We start from the raw sequence: 18978 nt of genomic DNA on the forward strand, positions 1-18978 counted from the left end.
ACTTCGTGTTCTGCTCATAGGATTTCTCCAATTTTAACTGAAAACAATGCCAGTGATTTTTCCTGATTATAAAAAACAGATATCCAGTGTACAAAAAATCAAACAACCCAGGACACAGCAGAGGAGAAATATGGTTTATAATCTCATATATAAAAATCACCATTACAAATATATACATGCATGCGCATGCATATATAAACGCATATATGCATTTGTGTGTGTGATTATATTCATAAATAAAATCGTTATGTTATTTTCCAACCTCCTTCTTAAGGATGCACAAATAAATAGTGGGCATCTTTCTATGCCAATTAAGTTTATATATATTTTAGTATTTTTATAGATTCACAGGAATCCATTCAAGAATGTTTCATGCTGTACGTATTTTTTAAGCATTTCAGATCAGTAACAATCTAGAAGAAAGAGGTAGATTAAAAAACTTAAAACATGAAAAATCCTAGTTGGTGATCAGAAAAGAAAAGGACAGCAGGCTCACGGACCTCAGCCATGCTTTAAAAGGGAGCAGATATAAGTGGCTATAAACTAAGATTCTAAAGAATGAATAATCAGTGTGATACATGTGCCATTTCTATCTGATTTGCTGCTGCTGAAAGATATTGAATTCATTTTCCTTGATTCTTGTTAGACCTGACTTTTCGCATTTTTTAAGTACAATGTGAAGACTGGATTGTGGGTGGTGTTGAAATTCACCGCGTAGTAGCCTCTCCTGACAACTAGTAAGTAACCTACAGCAAATTACATTGTAGAGTGAAGGACTGATTTTCATTCAGTGTTCTAAACAATTTACACTCTTCTCTTTCCTTAGTCATTCTCTGTAGCCTCCGACACTTTTCTGTTGATATTTGTCATTATTTTCACTGTTCATAATGGGCAGGGGATACGGACAGCAGCCCCCTTTGTGGTTCTGTCCTCACCTCGCCGAGGGACTGGCCTCCCTCAGCCCTCAGGCACCCAGATTTCTGACTTAGGGTCACTTCCCCTGTATGTCCATAGAGGACAGGGGCAGGGCTTCTAGGTGAGTGTGCGTGTGTGAATGTGGATAAGGAAGATGTGAGTATGTAAGGGGTGTGGGAATGTTCTTGTAAGTGTGCGCATGTGTGTGTGCATGTGCGTGGATTAGTAAGTAAGGAGGTGCCAGAATGTGCAAATAAAGAGTGTATTGTAAAGACTGGATGTGGTAAAGCTTTGGAAGTGTGTGACTGAGCACACAAATGTGTACACACGTATGAGAGGCTGTTCGTCTGTGTGTAAAGAGTATGTGCGAATGACCGTACAAAGGTGAGTGTGAGCATGTGTAAATATATGTACACCTTTACATGTAGATCTGATCCAACTTAAAGTTACAGTAAAAAAGGAGTTACATTTGCTTAAGTTCCTGTCAGATTTTTAAGTATATTTTTCATGTTCCTGTTTATTTTTCATTGCAATGTATTAAATCATCAAATTATGTGTTTATTATATGTAGCTTGAATAGGAACCACAATAGATGTGAATGTGCGCCCAGGGGGCTGTGCAGTTTGGCAGGCAGACATTTCAGTGGGACCTGGCCAGCCCCAGAGAGCTGAGATCGGATGTGGGCTCTCTCCTGAGCTGCGTCCTCTTAGCCAACCTCACCTCTCTGTGCACCTGCTCTCAGATTTACAAGAAACAAACACTACCAGGAAGAGACTCTAAGGGTGTTTTGTGAGGATTACTTTAAATACACATTAATTAATTTAAAATTCATTTTAGGGAGTGCCCCTCTATCTACTAAATGGGACCCTGTCCAATTCATAAATCATTTAATATACCCAATGAGATCTTTAACATTAAAAAATAAATAGGCAAAATTCATTTTAGAATGGTTGTTACACACAGTCTCTCACACACGTACACATTCACAAGCTTACTCACATATCCAAAAGCACCTCCCACACTCATGCAAATCCTTACATACACCGCCACACAGCTCCTCACATGCTAACTTGTACATATACACACACTCACACACATCAACGCTATTCCCACACACGTGCACACACTTGTAGGTCATTCACACATGCATTCCCAGACTCCTTACACTCTTGCATCATCCTTACACATAGTCACTCAAACTCACAGACTTAAATACTAATTCATGTTAAGTGCTGAGAATACAGCCTGGTAAACAGATTTTTAAAAAAAAGAGACTTTATTTAATAATGCTTGGAAGCTATGTCAATAAGCATAGCATAGACGACCAAAATAAATGAATATACGTTTTCTTCTGAATATAAGAAAATGAGTTGAGAAATACTTTTGGAAATTTAAAAGGTAAACATACATAAAAGTTACTTTGATTTTTGCTATTATTTTTAATACTGCTAGGGCTACTATTAGTCATACGTTTTTCTTTAAAAAAGAAAGCATGTATAGCCACAATCTATCCACAATTTGCTCACTCTTTCTGAAAAGTCTTCTCAAAGTGTGGTACTAAAACCATACATTCTCCAACTGTGCTATAAACCACAGTCCTCTGTTTTACAAGTGTGTATCTCCAGAAAGTAGGCAATCCAGCCTCCTCGGGTAAAATGGCAGCTTCGGAGAAACCCAGTTTGGAGAAGTGTGGATCCACCAGCACCAAAGGAATTGTCTACAATCTAAGATGGTTAACACGACTATCACTGATTGTGGATGACTGAATCTCCCCGCAGATCCTAATGATTGTTAGCCACTTGGAAGTGAGCCCTACCTCTTCAGAGCTGGCATGCCCTTCCCCAAACGGGGATTAAGGTTCTAGAGCTGATGTGGACGTAACTATGGAGAAGGTCACTGTCATTTAGTACCAAAATCAAGCCAACTGAGGTTTACTGTCTAAATTCTTCCTTTACGTATCATCTTTCATTATAGAAAGAATTATTTTAGCTACAAATTGGGTTAAATAGATAAATGCAAATTCATAAAGAGGAAAGTATGGCCTTTTAATCCATTGTTAAATGAGATTACAATTACTTTTTTTCTACATACAACACAACACCTATTAGTGTTCAAAACAGGATCCACAGACACTGACAGATTAACAGTCTATTAGATATAACACACATCATATATAGTAACAGATATAATATATACGTTTATGTTGATAAAATGTCTCATGCAAATAAAAAGTAATTTTTAAAGCTCAGTATTTATATTTATTCAAAATATATATTGAACACCTCTACGGGGTAGGAGCTAAGTCTGTCACAATGTTTAATTTTTTTATCCGCAATGACCATGACATTCCATTAAACTCAATAATTAAAATTAACAACCTTCATATTAAAACATGACTGGCAAGATTATTTGGCTATAGTTGCCCAGGCCTAAAAATACTTTTTAATTATTAACTATCAATTGTTATTTTAAAATTTACCTGTCCTCTACAATTAACTCCCAAATCTTATGCTACCATGTCCTGTACTAGAGCTCCTAATGAAACTACTGGATCATGTTTATACCTTGATCAATGCTATAGTTCCAAACTTTTCCAAAGGAGGGTTCCTTTTTATTTGCCCTGCAGAGAAGACAGTAATGTGCTGTTAAAGGTACACATTAGGAGCAGAGCAACTGTTAAACTGCTATGCCACTGAAAATATTAGTCAGCTGTCAGAGAAGCAAAAGACATTTTGATAACCAGCCACAAAGGTCTCTGACTTACTGGTACGTGCAGATCAACACTACTGTTAGAATGTACTAATTTATTGAGTTTAATGATATTTTTTTGATACATTTATACTCGTCTAAAATTATAGCGGCATTGCCGCGGCAACTTCTTACTCAACACGTCTCTGGGGGCAAGGGAAACAAAAGCAAACATGAACTATTGGGACCTCATCAAAATAAAAACCATCTGCACAGCAAAGGAAACAATCAGCAAAACTAAAAGGCAACTGATAGAATGGAAGAAGATATTTGCAAGTGACATATCAGATAAAGGGTTAGTATCCAAAATCTATACAGAATTTATCAAACTCAACACCCCAAAAAACAAATAATCCAATGAAGCAATGGGCAAAAGACATGAACAGACACTTCTCCAAAGAAGACATCCAGATGGCTAACACATGAAAAAATGCTCAACATCATTCATCATCAGGGAAATACAAATCAAAACCCCAATGAGATACGACCTGACACCTGTCAGAATGGCTAACATTAACAACTCAGGCAACTACAGATGTTGGCGAGGATGCAGAGAAAGAGGAGATCTTTTGCACTGCTGGTGGGAATGCAAACTGGCACAGCCACTCTGGAAAACAGTAAGGAGGTTCCTCAAAAAATTAAAAATAGAACTATCTTATGACCCAGAAATTGCACTAGTAGGTATTTATCCAAGGGATACAGTTGTGCTGTTTCACAGGGGCATATGCACCCCAATGTTTATAACAGCACTATTGATAATAACCAAAGTATGGAAAGAGCCCAAATGTCCACTGACTGACGAATGGATAAAGAAATGTGGTGTACATATATACAATAGAGTATTAGTCGGCAATAAAAAAGAATGAAATCCTGCCATTTGCAACTATGTGGATGGAACTAGAGGATATTATGCTAAGTGAAATTAGAGAAAGACAAATATCATATGACTCCATTTGTATGAGGAATTTAAGATACAAAACAGATGAACATAATGGAAGGGAAGCAAAAATAACGTAAAAACAAGGAGGAGGACAAAACATAAGAGAATTTTAGTTACAGAGAACAAACCGAGGCTTGCTGGAAGGGTTGTGGATGGGGGATGGGGTAAATGGGTAAGGGGCATTAGGGAGGACACTTGTTGGGATGAGCACTGGGTGTTATATACATAGGGGATGAATCACTGGAATCTATTCCTTAAATCATTACAGCACTATGCTAAATAACTTGGATGCAAATTAAAAAATAAAAATAAAATAAATAAAAGTTATAGCAGCATCAACATTACCTTTTGTAAATCGGTAGCATGTTAACATATAAATAACATGGTCACATGTCTCCCACCTAAATTTTATCCCTGGAAACACGAAGCATAAAACTAAAAGCATATTTTTCTTATTTCTAATGTGAGTATCATCCATTTCCTGTGGAATAGGTGATGGTGGGAAAGGGAGTTTTAAAACATGTTCATTTTATATATAAGTTTTAATATGCTGCCAAGCATTTGAAAATGGATGGATCAAAGTTAAAGAAAATATGAGATCTGTACCTGTCTGTGATTCCACATGAGTCTATCTGAAGGTCACTGAAGTTTCCAAGGGATCCCTGCTGAACTGAAATCAGATCCACCACCTTGTTACTGACAGAAATGAGTCTCATACATCCCTGAAATCCACCAAGTGGATTTTTACATTTGGATCCAAAGCTGTTGTCAGGACAACCTGATCAAAACAAAACAAAACAAAACAAAACAAAACAAAACAAAATAAAACAAAACAAAACAAGTCAGGATACATCATAATCAATCAGGATTTAGTACCATAGACTGCTTCATTATGAAAAAAAAAAAAGAAAGAAAGAAAAGAAAAGAAGTAGCCATTTGATTATTTTCTTAAAATTAAAAGAGGGAGGAAGAGCCCCTTGCAGTCATCATTAGTTTGATCTAAATGACAAACTGCAATTTATACAAAGTATTTCTCATTACTACCATAGGATTCTTACGAAATAATGTTACAGTAATTATCATACAATTATTATAGTATATTATTATTACATAATATTAAATTATGTATTACAGTTAAACATAGGAACTCAGTCTTTTGGAATGCAAAAAAAGGCATAAAGATTCAAAATGTGCACTGCACATAAGAAAAGATAAATCAAGAACTATGAAATACCTTGGTATTTGAAACTATTTGGGAAAGGAGTTGTATTGACTTGGGATAAAATTACCAACCATCTATGTAATTAAATACTTTATTTTTATATGCATATAAAAGCCATATACACATGCATTTTAATAAATCATAATGACTTAATGTCAAAAACATTTCACTGTGATTTTATTTCTCCTTTGATTCATAAAAGAATGTTCCATTTATATTGATTTTTTCTAACACTTACCTAAGCCCTGTTTCTAATTATTTAAATAATAAAGAACTATAATATTAACCATTACTCTCTGAGTTTTAATGATGTTCTAAGTGTTTCTCTATCCAAGTGAAATAAATAATTTTATGGAGTATGAGCACATATATTATACTTATGTATTTTTCATTAATCTTTCTTTGCCGTTATGGTTGTCAAGCACTATTACAGTTTCGAAGAATAAGAAATGAATCAGCAACTTCCTAATTCCAATACAATCCACGCTATTTTTCTACCTGAGAATTTCCATTATAATTACATACTGTGACTGAAGATATTTCCCATTTAATGCTTGTTTTCCTAACAAAACCCATTTATATGGCAAGTGAAGACCAGGATTCATATTTAAAACTATTATCAGGTACACTGAAATATTATATTTTGACCAAGGGAGACTCTGAAGTTTCAAGTTTGACGTATCAAGAAAAGGTGATGAATGCTCTTTGAGTATCAATTTATTGCACAGGCCACTACACACATTTTCGGTGCTTAAAATTCTTCTGTGGTATAGGATATGGTTATTATAACCTCGCTATGTTTTCTAGATGACTTATTAACCAATTAAGAATGTTAAAGTAACAACTGAGACGATAATAGTTCAACAATATTTGGGGGTGACTACAATATGCCAGGAATATAAACAGCTCTGCTAATCTCCTTTTCTCCAGGTAGTGTTTCCTGACACATTTCAAACTATCTCAGAATAAAATAAATTTTGCAATATGCCTGCAGGGAATAAAACTAAGCAAACTCAGTCACCAAGAAAGATGATGGAACTTTCAGAAAGCACATTGTCGTACCATGAGGAACTTTGTATTCCTAGTTACGATGTTTAATAAGCAAGAGATTCTAAGAATAAAGAAAGGTTCAAGCCAGGTTAGTCTCATTAGTCTATGATAACAGGCACCCACAAGTGAATATATTGCAATAGCAAGGAGAGGTTCAGCACTGAACCCGTCTGAGACGGAAGTTTTAAAATATGAAGATTTCTAGGGAATACTTAATGTTGAATTAATGGATGGATCCATTCCTGGAGGCAGTCGACATGTTAAGCACTTCTGAAGATGACAGATAAATTATCACTCGATGTCACTGCACCAGAAGTAAGATGTTGGCTTTGACTTCACGGTGGTCTAGCCTGTTCACTGGATGGATAATGTTTGATTTACACAAGCGGGGGTGTGAGAATTCTGCACACGGTCTAGTGCCTCCAGTTTGCACCGCACAGTGTGTTATTCTTTAGCACAAAGATCACATGGGTCAACATACAGAAATTAGGCATTTATCTGTCCTCAACCCAGACTTAAAATTTATAATTTATAAATGATAAAAGCTGGGCACAATGCGCCACAAAGCAGTCCAAATTTGTGAAAAGCACTCAGCAGGGGCTGGGGGGAGAAAGAGTAGAGAACGACGGACAGATAATGGGATCTGGCATGGCATATGCAGAATGCTGTGGTTTCTGAGCAGCCCCCCTCCCAATATAACTGTCACTCTCAAGATGGGCCTAGAATGGACGTACAACGCGGGCTGGTGGAACAGTGGGGCATGGCAGCCATGTTAGGCTGATTGTAGGCTGATAAGATCACCGGAAATTTGCAGCTGAACTGAGACACAAATGGAAGAAAACTTATAAGATCCCATCTCAGAACATGGGACATTTATTCACTTGAGGATAAACTGGCTAAAGAATTAACACCCTAGGAAGCGCCTTCCACCTAGATAAAGCAGATCCTAGTAATACAGGGGGCTCTCATGCACAAAGAGCCGAAGGTCCAGTAGGGTCAACAACTGTCACAGTTTGCCTTCGGACTCAGGGCATCCAGTGCGAAAACTGGGAAGAGATGATCACCCCACTCCCCTTCCAGTCTACTTTTGGAATCCAGGATTCCCAGCCCAAAGCCCCAAGTGAGCTTCCAGAAGGATGGACCTTCTCTATTAGTCTCTGGAGCACAAACCCGGGAAGAGGAGGGGGGGGGGGGAGCTGGGCAGCAGAAGGCCTCCTGCTTTCTTTTGGACCCTTGTTCCCAATCCTGGAAGTGTCAGGGTGCTCTACAGTTTGCAGAGCATGAGATCAGTAGAATCTCATGCTCAAAATGTTCTGGTACCAAAGGACACCAACCGAGAACTTGATTGCATTTTATTATGGAACATTCCACAGTATATTGGGTAGGAACTCAGAAACACCTCAATAGATGCCAGTTAAAAAGAACATGAGAGGGAGAAATACCCCAAATTCGAGACAGTGTTTACCTGGGGAGAAGAGACATGACCCTGGAGGGACAAATGGATATTGATACTATTATCTTTCTAAGCTGGGAAATGCACATGTAGATATGCACAGCATTCTAATTAATATGCTTTAAAATGCACACATGATGTAAGATGTGAGCAACCGAGGACACTGGGTTCAGGGGGTATGGGAACTCTGGGTATCTTTGCAGCTTTTTGATAAATCTAAAACTATTCAAAGATTAAAAGCTTATTTAAATAAAATGGTGTGTATCATAATAAAAACAAGCAAAATTACAGAGTGCACATGTGATGTAGGTTTCACCATAAAAAAATATTACAGAATAATAGCAATAAAAATTTTCCACAAAAATAGGTAGGCATTGTTAAATATGAACATAAAGGATGAAAAATACTGTAAGAATGATGATTCTATTTGCATGATTTACACTTTTATCCAATCCAGTCATTTTTTTTTTTATTTTTAAAAAAAAATTTTTTTTCAACGTTTATTTTTTGGGACAGAGAGAGACAGAGCATGAATGGGGGAGGGGCAGAGAGAGAGGGAGACACAGAATCGGAAACAGGCTCCAGGCTCCGAGCCATCAGCCCAGAGCCTGACGCGGGGCTTGAACTCACGGAGCGCGAGATCGTGACCTGGCTGAAGTCGGACGCTTAACCGACTGCGCCACCCAGGCGCCCCATCCAATCCAGTCATTTTTATCTAGTCTTTTTTTTTCCACACTTAACAATATGCATGTTTTTAAAATCTCTTTTAGTGCTTCTAAATCTTTTCCGTTGAAGTGAAAGCTCTTAGTTAATTTGTTCTCTAGATCTTACCATTTATTAAAGGAATGTGCTCCTATGGATTGCCAGAAAATCAATCATATATTCCATGAGGTTTAATAAACAAGTTGGTTCAGAAATGCACAAATCTCACTAAAGAAGGCAATTACATCTTTTGGGATTGTTGCCACTATGCTGCCATTCACAGTAATGGATTATGTAGGGGGTTTTGTTTGTTTGTTCTCTTTTTTTTTTTTTTTAAGAAATTTTTTACTTTCCATCCACCTTATTTCCATTTCATTGGCCTTTGTGGAAGAGCAGCTTAAGACCACTCAGTGCTGGTTCCTGCCCACTCAGTCGCCTGAGCAGGGGGAGCTGTGGACCAGTCTTCAGCAGCAGGCTGAGCGCCCGAGTCAGTAGGGAAATGCCAAACAGGCACAGGGGGCACCCGCCCACCTTCAGGACCAGTCTGTGACTTCAGGGTGAGTGGCAGTGAACTCAGGAGCTGGAGCAGCCCATTCACCCTGAAATTCCTCCTTGGTCACAGTCTCTTCAGCAGCAATCTGCTCCTCCTTTTCAATCTCTTCAGGATCTCTGTAGAAGTAGAGACCAGACACGACTTCCTACGGGTGTTGTGGGTAATGGCACCACACGTGCACAGAACTTCCCAGGCCAGCATCCAATACATCAGACCCACTGAGCGAGCTCCCTTGTCGTGACAACGGATGGCGATGTCCACAGGGCAGAGAGGGGAGTTTGTGCTACACAGAGTGATGGTAGGCAGGTTAATATAAGACACCTCTGTGAGAGACTGGTGGTCAGCCCTGCAATTAATAACCAGCAGAAGTCTCAGCTCCTGGAAGGCTGCCTGGATCTGGTTAGTGGAGGTTCCGGGGGTGAAGTGGCCAGCAACAGGAGTGGCTCCAGTGGCAGAACACTTCAGCCCAGCTTGCTGGCCAGGATTCCTGTATGATACGACACTAACATCAGCCAGGTTTTCATCAGCAACAATGGTGCACGAACTGCCAGCAGAAGCTTCTCCCAAATTCTCTTCAGATTCATGATGTAGACGCCATCATCTTTCCTTTTGTAGATGTACTGTCGTTCCACTTGCAAGTCAAGGTTGGTGCCACCCACGTGGGTTCCTCCTGCAAAAATTTGACGGCATCCTCCTTCTTCAATTGTAGGACATCGAGGGCTCTGGACTTTGTGAAAGTTTCCCTTTAAGTTATGGTGGGAACACAGAACAACGCCATATGCACCCCTCCTTGGGTAGCATGGAAAGTGTTTGTTTGAAAGTGTTAATATCAGACGAATGATGCATGGTCTGTGTGCTTACTGTCAACTCTTAGAAAGGAATTTGTATTTTACTGATGAATAATAAAGATTGGGCTACTTGCCACCAAATTCAAAAGTGATTCTAGACAGAAGGACTGTTAAAATTCAAAATTGCAGCAATAAAAAACATACCAAGTCAAGATTAGAAATAAGTCTTACTACTAACAGTTTTACACCTTTGCCTTTCTAATGGCAAATCACCTTTGATTTTCATTTTCCACGCTAAAGATTCATTTCCATTTCCAAGGTTTTCTTTTCCAAACTTTTAGTTCAATCAAACATCCCCTGGGCAGGTAAACGCTTCATGTGTCTTTGTTCTCTTAGAGAGATGACCTGGTGTTGAAGGTTGATGCCCTAATTTCATCCACGGTATCAGTGCATTATTACTTAGCGATGAGCAGAGGTTTCTATGGCTAATTGAGTTCGATTATTTGCCATTGGCATAACATTGCCCTTCTGCATTGGACAGTAGGAAAGCAATAAGGATGCTCCAGAGGAGCTAAGAGCCATGTTCACGAAAATACTGCAATAAAACCAGGCCATAAAAATCTGAAAAAGTCATATAAGAACCATTTAACACTAGGAAAATATAACAAAGTTCGAAAGTAAGAACTGAAGAGGGTGGCTTATTTGCAGTCATTCTCATGCAGAAATTGTAAACATAAGTAAATTCATCCCTAAGAAAGGCCTTTTAGGCCACAGTCGGTCCATCTTGATTCACTCAACATTTCCATGCTCAACGAGAGGGAGACATTATTCCATACTATTGACATTCGTTAAAATGATGACATCTCCAGGACAAAAGGGCAAGTAACTGCAAATATGGGTCAGTGTCCCATATGGCCTGACCTCTTCTCTTACCTCCAAAATAATAGGTGCCACCTGAATAAGTCTGCTCAGACCCCAGGGAAGAAGCAACAGAGGCCACCTGGCCATCCACTACCACACTCAAGTGATTCCTTTTGGCAGATAAGGAGATGGAATGCCACTGCCCATCATTTAATCCAACACCTAGGGGAGATAAAAATCAGTTAAAAGAGTTATCTCTCAACAGGGAACAGCATAAGCCGTTGGTTAGGAACAGCAATATATACATCACCCAATCAAGCACAGCACTTCCATATGTTAACAAAAGGAAACCAAAAGACAGGAAGAGGAGACAAGTGGGTACCCTCTTGGGGATAATGGTATATGATTCCTTTCTGAGGGCCTCAATAAAGGGAACAAAATCCCCAACACTGGGCAAAGTCTAACCCAATAAAACGACTTATCTGCTTTTTTTTTTTTTTTTTACATTTGTGTGTAGTCATTTTATATATTTAGCAAAGTATATCAAGTCAATCATTACAAAAATATTGGGAGAGACTATAATGAATATTGAAAGTTTGCCCATATAATACAAAGTTAAAAAATAAAGCAGTATGGGGGCACCTGGGCAGCTCAGTCAGTTAAGTGTCTGACTCTTGGTTTCGGCTCAGGTCATGCTCTCACAGTTTTATGAGTTCAAGCCCCACGTCAGGCTCTGGGCTGGCAGCACGGAGCCGGTTTGGGATTCTCTCCCTTTCCCTCTCTCCCCACCCTTCCCCTGCTCACATGCTGTCTGTGTCCCTCTCATAAATAAATAAATAAACATAAAAATATATAAATAAATAAATTAAGCAGTGTGTAAAACCACATTTACATAGTCGATCCTCATAGTGCATAGGATTTGCAAATCCACCTAAGTCACCATAATGTATCTGTAACCCCAAAACCAATACTCAGGGCATCTTTGGAATCATTCACAGAAACGTATATAGAAGAGTGAAAAAACGGAGTGGATGGACACACGTTTCCAGCTGAGGTTAAACAAGGAGATGACACTTGTTTCAGCTGTCGTATGTAAACACGTTTTCCAACTTTTTGTGCTTTTGGTTGGTGATTTTGCAATTTAAAAGACCTCAGGGGGCACCTGGGTGGCTCAGTCACTTGAGTGACATGGGTCATGATTTCAGCTCAGGTCATGATCCCAGGGGTTGGTGAGATCAAGCCCCTGACAGTGCAGAGCCTGCTGGGGATTCTCTCTCTCGCCCCTTCTCTCTCTACCCCACCCCCGCTCATGTACATGCACACTCTCTCTCTCAAAATAAATTAAAAAAACACTAAAAAAAAAAAAAGATATCAGTCCTAGTGACAAAGTACAGGTTTGGTGTTACTATATGCAAGAAGGGTGTGATGTGTCTCACAGAGAAAACATACATGCTCGATGAACTTCACTCAGCCATTGCTTATAGTGCAGTTGACCATGAGTTCAATGTTAATGGATCGACAATATATATGAAATAAGGTATCTTTAAACAGAATCACACATAAAACAAGGTTATGGATTGATTGGTTGACAAAAATGTTGTGACCAGAAAGTCACAGGAACCTAACCCCATTCATTCTAGGAGTGATGGCTCAGTGTTTGTTAATGCAGTGTCCACAGTGACTTTCTACAATAGAACTACTGCAAAGAATGAGAATCAACTCCATATATACAATTCTAAGGATACTCCTATTTTTTTTTGTATACATACGGGGAAGGGCTGAAACGACTCCGATATATCAACAGTAATTTTTTCATCATGGAAAATTGTGGGTTTTGTTCATTTTTATATTTTCCCTGGATTTCCCAAGATGATATACATGACCAAAATTCACACGAATCAAAAATCAAAGTTTTCTCATCACTTCTAAAAAATAACCTCCCATCCCTCCCACTGAAGCTCCTGTGTCATGAATCCATGAGATGAGTTAGCCCTTTCCTTCTTAAAGGGAATTAAGTCTGTCGCTGGTTGAACATGAGCAGACAGGTGGAATCTAAGCACCTCTATTGCGGATTAACCATCAAGGTTTTTTATATCCATTGAATACTCAATGCTGTATGACTTTATGGATCAAATTAGTAAACTAAACTATGAGTACTCTATTAAACCCAAAGGTCATGGTCTCTTTTCTGTTACTATGTACAATGTACAACTTCTTTACTTCCTCAGCTATTTTTGACCAGCTATTTTGCAGACAGAAAAAGTGTAGAAGCTCTGTTAGGCGATTAAGCTCTTTGCCCTGGATTTATTTAGTGTAACGCAAATTTCATCCTGGGCACCAAAGCTCATTTTTATACTACATCCAGGAAGGAGAAAAGATTTTCAAAGACCCAACTGGTTTAGTTTGTGAAAGGTAATGAGAAAGACCTAAAAACTGAGAAATGAAAAATGTAGGTTAGATACTTTTAGATACCTTTTCTAAGAGTGGGTTCCGAAATAGACAACTGAGGAGTTATGTAATCCCTGACGGTGTGAGATTGGACTAAAATAAATCAAATGCCCCAGATTTGTCATCTAGAGCTTCCTTTAAGAGGATACATTTAGAGTGAAAGCCTTTGTATTGAGCTTTGCGTCACACCTACAGACACCTCCCACCCTCCCTCCCCTACCACGTGCCTCCTATCAGCTCTCTCAAAGGCTGGGTGTGCCTATAGACACGACTTTGCAGCTCTTATTTAATTTTAGGCTTTCTAGCGGTCGAGGACAGTGCTTCCCAAGCCACCTGTGGTGATGAACATTTTCTTTTCTGATCTACTGCGGACTGATCCTTTCAAAACCTCAGCGAAAATCAATTACTAAAAATTAAATAAAGAAGACATAAAATACGAGTCCAGCGACCTTGGCCTCGGATGGTGCAGCAAGAATTTATTGCTCCAGCAGTGTTTTAGAGCTTAATCCCAATTTTTATACTCCATCTGGAAACAAGTATTTCACCGAATGAGTGTCACTCAGGGACCACACTTTGAGTAGCAGCGCTCCAGGGATCTGCTGGGTGAGGTATGCGTAGGAGTAAAGTCAAAGGCTCGGGAATTTCTTCCCTTAGTACAGAAGCCAGTTTAGATTAGGAACAAAAGATGGTCAGGACAGCCATTCTGTCATCTGACACAGTTCAGTCACCCACCTAGGCAGCTAGCACGTTGTGAAGTTGTGCTATGGTCGTGGGGGAAACTTCGGGAAGCTATTCTCAGACCTCACTTATAACAGACACCGCTCACTTATGATGAGGAGGCTTGTTACCCATCAATAGGATTTATTATGTAAATGAAATAATGAACAATCCATTTGATTTCTTTCTCTTAACTGGAGACACTAAAAGGATAATTTTAAAATTTGATTCTCTTTTTTACAGGGTGCCTGGGTGGCTCAGCCGATTGAGCATCTGACTTGGGCTCAGGTCATGAGCTCACAGTTTGTGGGTACGAGCCCCACATGGGGCTTACTACTGTCAGCTCAGCGCCTGCTTTGGATCTTCTGTTCCCCTGTCTCTCTGTCCCTCCCCCACTCCCACTCATGCCCTCTCTCAAAAATAAATTTAAAAAACATCAGAAGTAAAGTTTAAAAATAGATTCTATTTTTAAAGTTTATATATTTTTTTTGAGTGAGAGAGAGAGAGAGAGAGAGAGCACGTGTGCACACACAGGAAAGGGGCAGAGGGAGGGGGTGAGAGAGTATCTCAAGCAGGCTCTACCCTGTCAGCACAGAGCCTGATGTGGGGCTCGAACTCACAAACCGTGAGATCATGACCTGAGCGGAAATCAAGAATCATATGCTTAGTTGACCGAGCCACCCAGGCACCCCAAGATTCTATTTTTTTTAAGTGTACAACTCCTTGCTGCTTTTGGATCTGATGAGAGGGAGCCCCTTAAAAGACCACGTCGCTTTAAAAGGATGGAAGGTGACAAATCATAGAATTTGCACTCATTCTTGTTCATGATATTAGGTAAGTAAATGCTAATTTTAGCACTGCTCCCACCACTCATAAGTTTTGAGTTGGGGAGGGACATGTTGTTGGTATAACAGTAAGATAATAAAAATAGTTTTTACTGAACTGGTATCTATAACAGGTATTGGGTGCCTTACATGCATTGTGCCATTTGATCTTCAACACTGCTATTGCTATTCTCATTTTAAAGATGGAGAAAATGAGGCTCAAGTAGGAAGATCAAATCACCCAAGGTAGTGTCCCGCTGGTAAGTTGATTCCAAAACCCACACTCTTCTCTGCCTGCAGGACAGGCAGTTCCTTTACTTTTTTCCTCTTGTAAATAATTAAGTTTGAGAAACAGAAAAGCCGCCCCAACAGCCAGGACATGGCCTCGCACTCTCAGCCGGGTGATGCTATGGGACGTTGGCGAGCACTCAGAGCGAGCTCTCCCATTGAACACAATCTCATAGAATACCAATAGTAGACAAGGTAACTCTGTGACCACACTGAACTTGGACCAAAAAAAGCCAAGACTACTTTCTTATCTTGTCTAACCATAGACGATAACAAGGCTTCTGCGAAAACCAAAGAATTACCAAACTTCCTCCTCGGGATAATATGAACGACAACGGATGTTTTTTGTTTTTGTTTTTGTTTTACATCAATTACCTTATTTCATTCCTCCATCCTTCTAGATAAGATTTACAAAGATACTTAATCACACAATTACCCTCACTTCCTAGCAGCATTTAATCCAGAGCAATTTTCCACTTCCTTGAAGCCTCCCCCCAAATGAGCTAACAGCCCCAAATCTTACAATAAATCACCCTTAACACCTTAAAATTGAGACACGCCCATGGCTCCCCAGGTGTGTGCTCCCCTTGCTGCAATAAGCATTCAGCCCGACTTGTTTGATTACAGGTAGTGTGGTGTGGGCTGCGTGGAAGGCGTGGGCAACGCTAAATGGAATGATGGAAGACCAGAATAAGAAGTAAGCGGGAATGGCAGGTCATAGGGAAGAACACGGCTGTTCACCAGAAATCTCTTCCTCTCCCTCTCTCTCTTCTCCCTCCCTCCTCTCCCCCCTCTCCCCTCCCCCTCTCTCTCTCTGTCTCACAAAATACAGAAAGAGGAAAAAGATTTATATCCGCTCCTCATGTACAATCTTCTGGAATCAGCCCTAAATTGCCACAGAAATTCTGTGACAGCTTAGCCACCATCACTGGCTCCTAAGATGAGAATAGGCATCATGAAATAAGATGTATAAAGAAGGAAGACCCTGCTGGACAGGGTAGGTACTTTGTGAAGGTGCAAAAGGGAGTTATACATAGGCAATTGCTCAAGGAACAAGTGAAGGGTTTTTTCCGTTTTTAAATATCTTTGAGTGCTCTGTCAACAGAGCACCCATTAGCTATATTCATCCATTAGCTATATTTGCCAACCAGAACTAAAGTTCCAGGCCTCCAGAAAGCTCTTGTCAAGATGAAAATATGGAGATCCCTGGTGCCGGTCACTTTTGGAGAAAGAGGGAGTTTCAGAGAGTGACAGGTTTACCCTCTGAAAGGTAGGAAGAGTCCAACAGTGAAAGGGAGGAAGGTGAAATGACACAGGCCTTCTCCTGGGTTAGGCAAATCAAGAGGGCTGGGCCTCTGCAGAGGTCACAAGAATCGCGAAGGTCTAGTAAGTGAAAAAATGCCAGAAACATTTCTTACTCTGCAAGCCCGCATCACCAGGCCCTGCCCCTGAGAGCAAGAAGCTGGTTTATAGGCCTGATTTTCACCCTCAGGCAAAAGCAGCAGCAGAAATGCTAAATCATAGCAGAATCTCAAATCCTACCATACAGAGTCTGCTTTAAACAGGAAAATATAACCACACTGTGCGTTGGGTTCTTGATGTCATCTGATGATTTTTGCTTTGACATCTGTAAAAGCGACAAAGACTGGAAATATTTTGTGTCATGAGGGATTCTGTAATCCAGCTAATATCTTTTATGATTTAGACTAATATAATATCTTTAATATTTCAAAATGATATAGGTTGACATAATATTTTCAAAGAATTCCAAGTGACATTGTGCCAAACTATACAGCGCATTAAAAATGTATCCTGCTAATTCAAAGATTTGAACAATTCAGTTCTTCCACAGCATAATTTAATTTTTATGCCACTGCAAAAGATAAAAATGTTGATTCTTTAAAACATGTAAGATTGGGAAGTTATACCTTAGTAGCTAAGAAAAATTGAACCATCCTTATAAAATGGCAAGCTTCAACATGATATGGTAACAATCCACCAATAAGTATTTGGTTCCCTTTAAGGAGTCATAATAATACATTCTGACAAATGACCTAGTTCTCGAACCTTGTACAAATGAACCACCCACCCAACTACCATTTACAGAGTCCCCTTTCAAGTGCAAAAGGTGCTTGCCTCACTGAAACCGGCAAAAATTAGTATCTTAAGAGAAACGGGGAAAAATGGGAGTTGGGGGTCGGTAAGTCAAGGCCCACCTGTGTACTGTGAAGTTCAACAATTTCTCCTAGCCTGGCGTTCATCGTTCATCCATAGTCTGCACTCCTTGTTATTCGCTACAGAACAACTACACTGAGTCCTATGACACCATCGTGGATTAGACTGTATAGGAATTTAAATATCAATTTAAAGATTTTCAAATCAGAGTATTCTATATAGACTCAACACCTAGTAATTTATTACATATTCATGCCTGTAAAGTGTTTAGAATGAACCAGCTTCATGGGGCTCACTATAGTACACTGTACTGAAGCAGTTTCTTTAAGGTGTTGAAACAAGGCTCTGCATACCACCACTTCTTAGAATGTCAAATAAATCACAATAAACGACACATTAATGACAAGCTTACATTTTGGGGCCCTCATTTTAGGGAGCCTATTAATTATTTAGATGGCACTGATTAATTTGTTTCCTTTGTTTCCTTTTGTCGGGTCTGCAAATCCACCACATTTTGAGCATTACATGAAAAAGTCACAACATAGTAGCTGTTAAAAATTATATTTAATATCGAACTTCCAGCTCCCACATTTAAACTGCAGCGACAGACTGAACACCAATACATAAAGACTGGGTATTTGTGTGTCCGTTGATACACTTGTTCTTCCTATATTTAGCTTCCAACTGTATTTCTGCCAATTTTCCTCTCATATGCGATTAATTTTGGCCAGAGTTAACACAGAGGAGTAGTACAATGGCATCTTTCAATTTTTTTGAAAGATCATTTATTAAACTGATGTAGCAACTCACCCCAATGTGACCTCTAGTTGCTTGGCTTGGGTGTTATTCCATGTGTATGAAAATGTGCTGGAGATCCCTTGTCAAGAACTACATAATTTTAATGAAGAGGCAAAAATATCCCTCACCCAAAGCGCTGACCTAAATTAGGTATTAATTTTCCAAATACTCATACAGTCTCCTTAATTATAGCACTTCTAATCATTAAGATGATAACCGTATTGCCTAGAAGTAGAGAGAATCCCCTCTGGTACCCAAATGGAGAAGTTTGCACAAACCTTTTCATCCTCCCCAATATATCCAACTCTGTACAGAATATATCAGCAAGTGAAGTTACTTTGACCAAGTGCTTGGGTTTTACATCACACACAGACAGAGAAATACAGATCCAAGAAACACTCCTTTTCTCTCACAGACCAGATTAGGCTAATAGCTATGTTAGACAAAGCCTAGTCTTCCCATGAAGACACCCAGTAAACTTTTGGGCCCATTTCAA

General features: G+C 39.4%; 1 protein-coding gene across 7 annotated transcripts in view; it reads right to left on the reverse strand.

The window, feature by feature from the left end:
* CNTNAP4 (contactin associated protein family member 4) overlaps positions 1-18978 on the reverse strand; it is a 251865-nt gene that overhangs the window by 80549 nt on the left and 152338 nt on the right. For 6 of the 7 annotated variants that reach the window (XM_047835764.1, XM_047835767.1, XM_047835768.1 and 3 more), the window contains 2 exons: positions 11305-11454; positions 5210-5381 (listed from right to left, as the gene is read on the reverse strand). In XM_047835764.1, the coding sequence (XP_047691720.1) occupies positions 5210-5381; positions 11305-11454 (322 nt within the window). The remainder of the gene's footprint in view (positions 1-5209; positions 5382-11304; positions 11455-18978) is intronic. The other variant, XM_047835766.1, reaches the window with a different exon arrangement.

Source organism: Prionailurus viverrinus, chromosome E2, assembly GCF_022837055.1.
Source record: "Prionailurus viverrinus isolate Anna chromosome E2, UM_Priviv_1.0, whole genome shotgun sequence".
NCBI classification, from domain to species: Eukaryota; Metazoa; Chordata; class Mammalia; order Carnivora; family Felidae; genus Prionailurus; species Prionailurus viverrinus.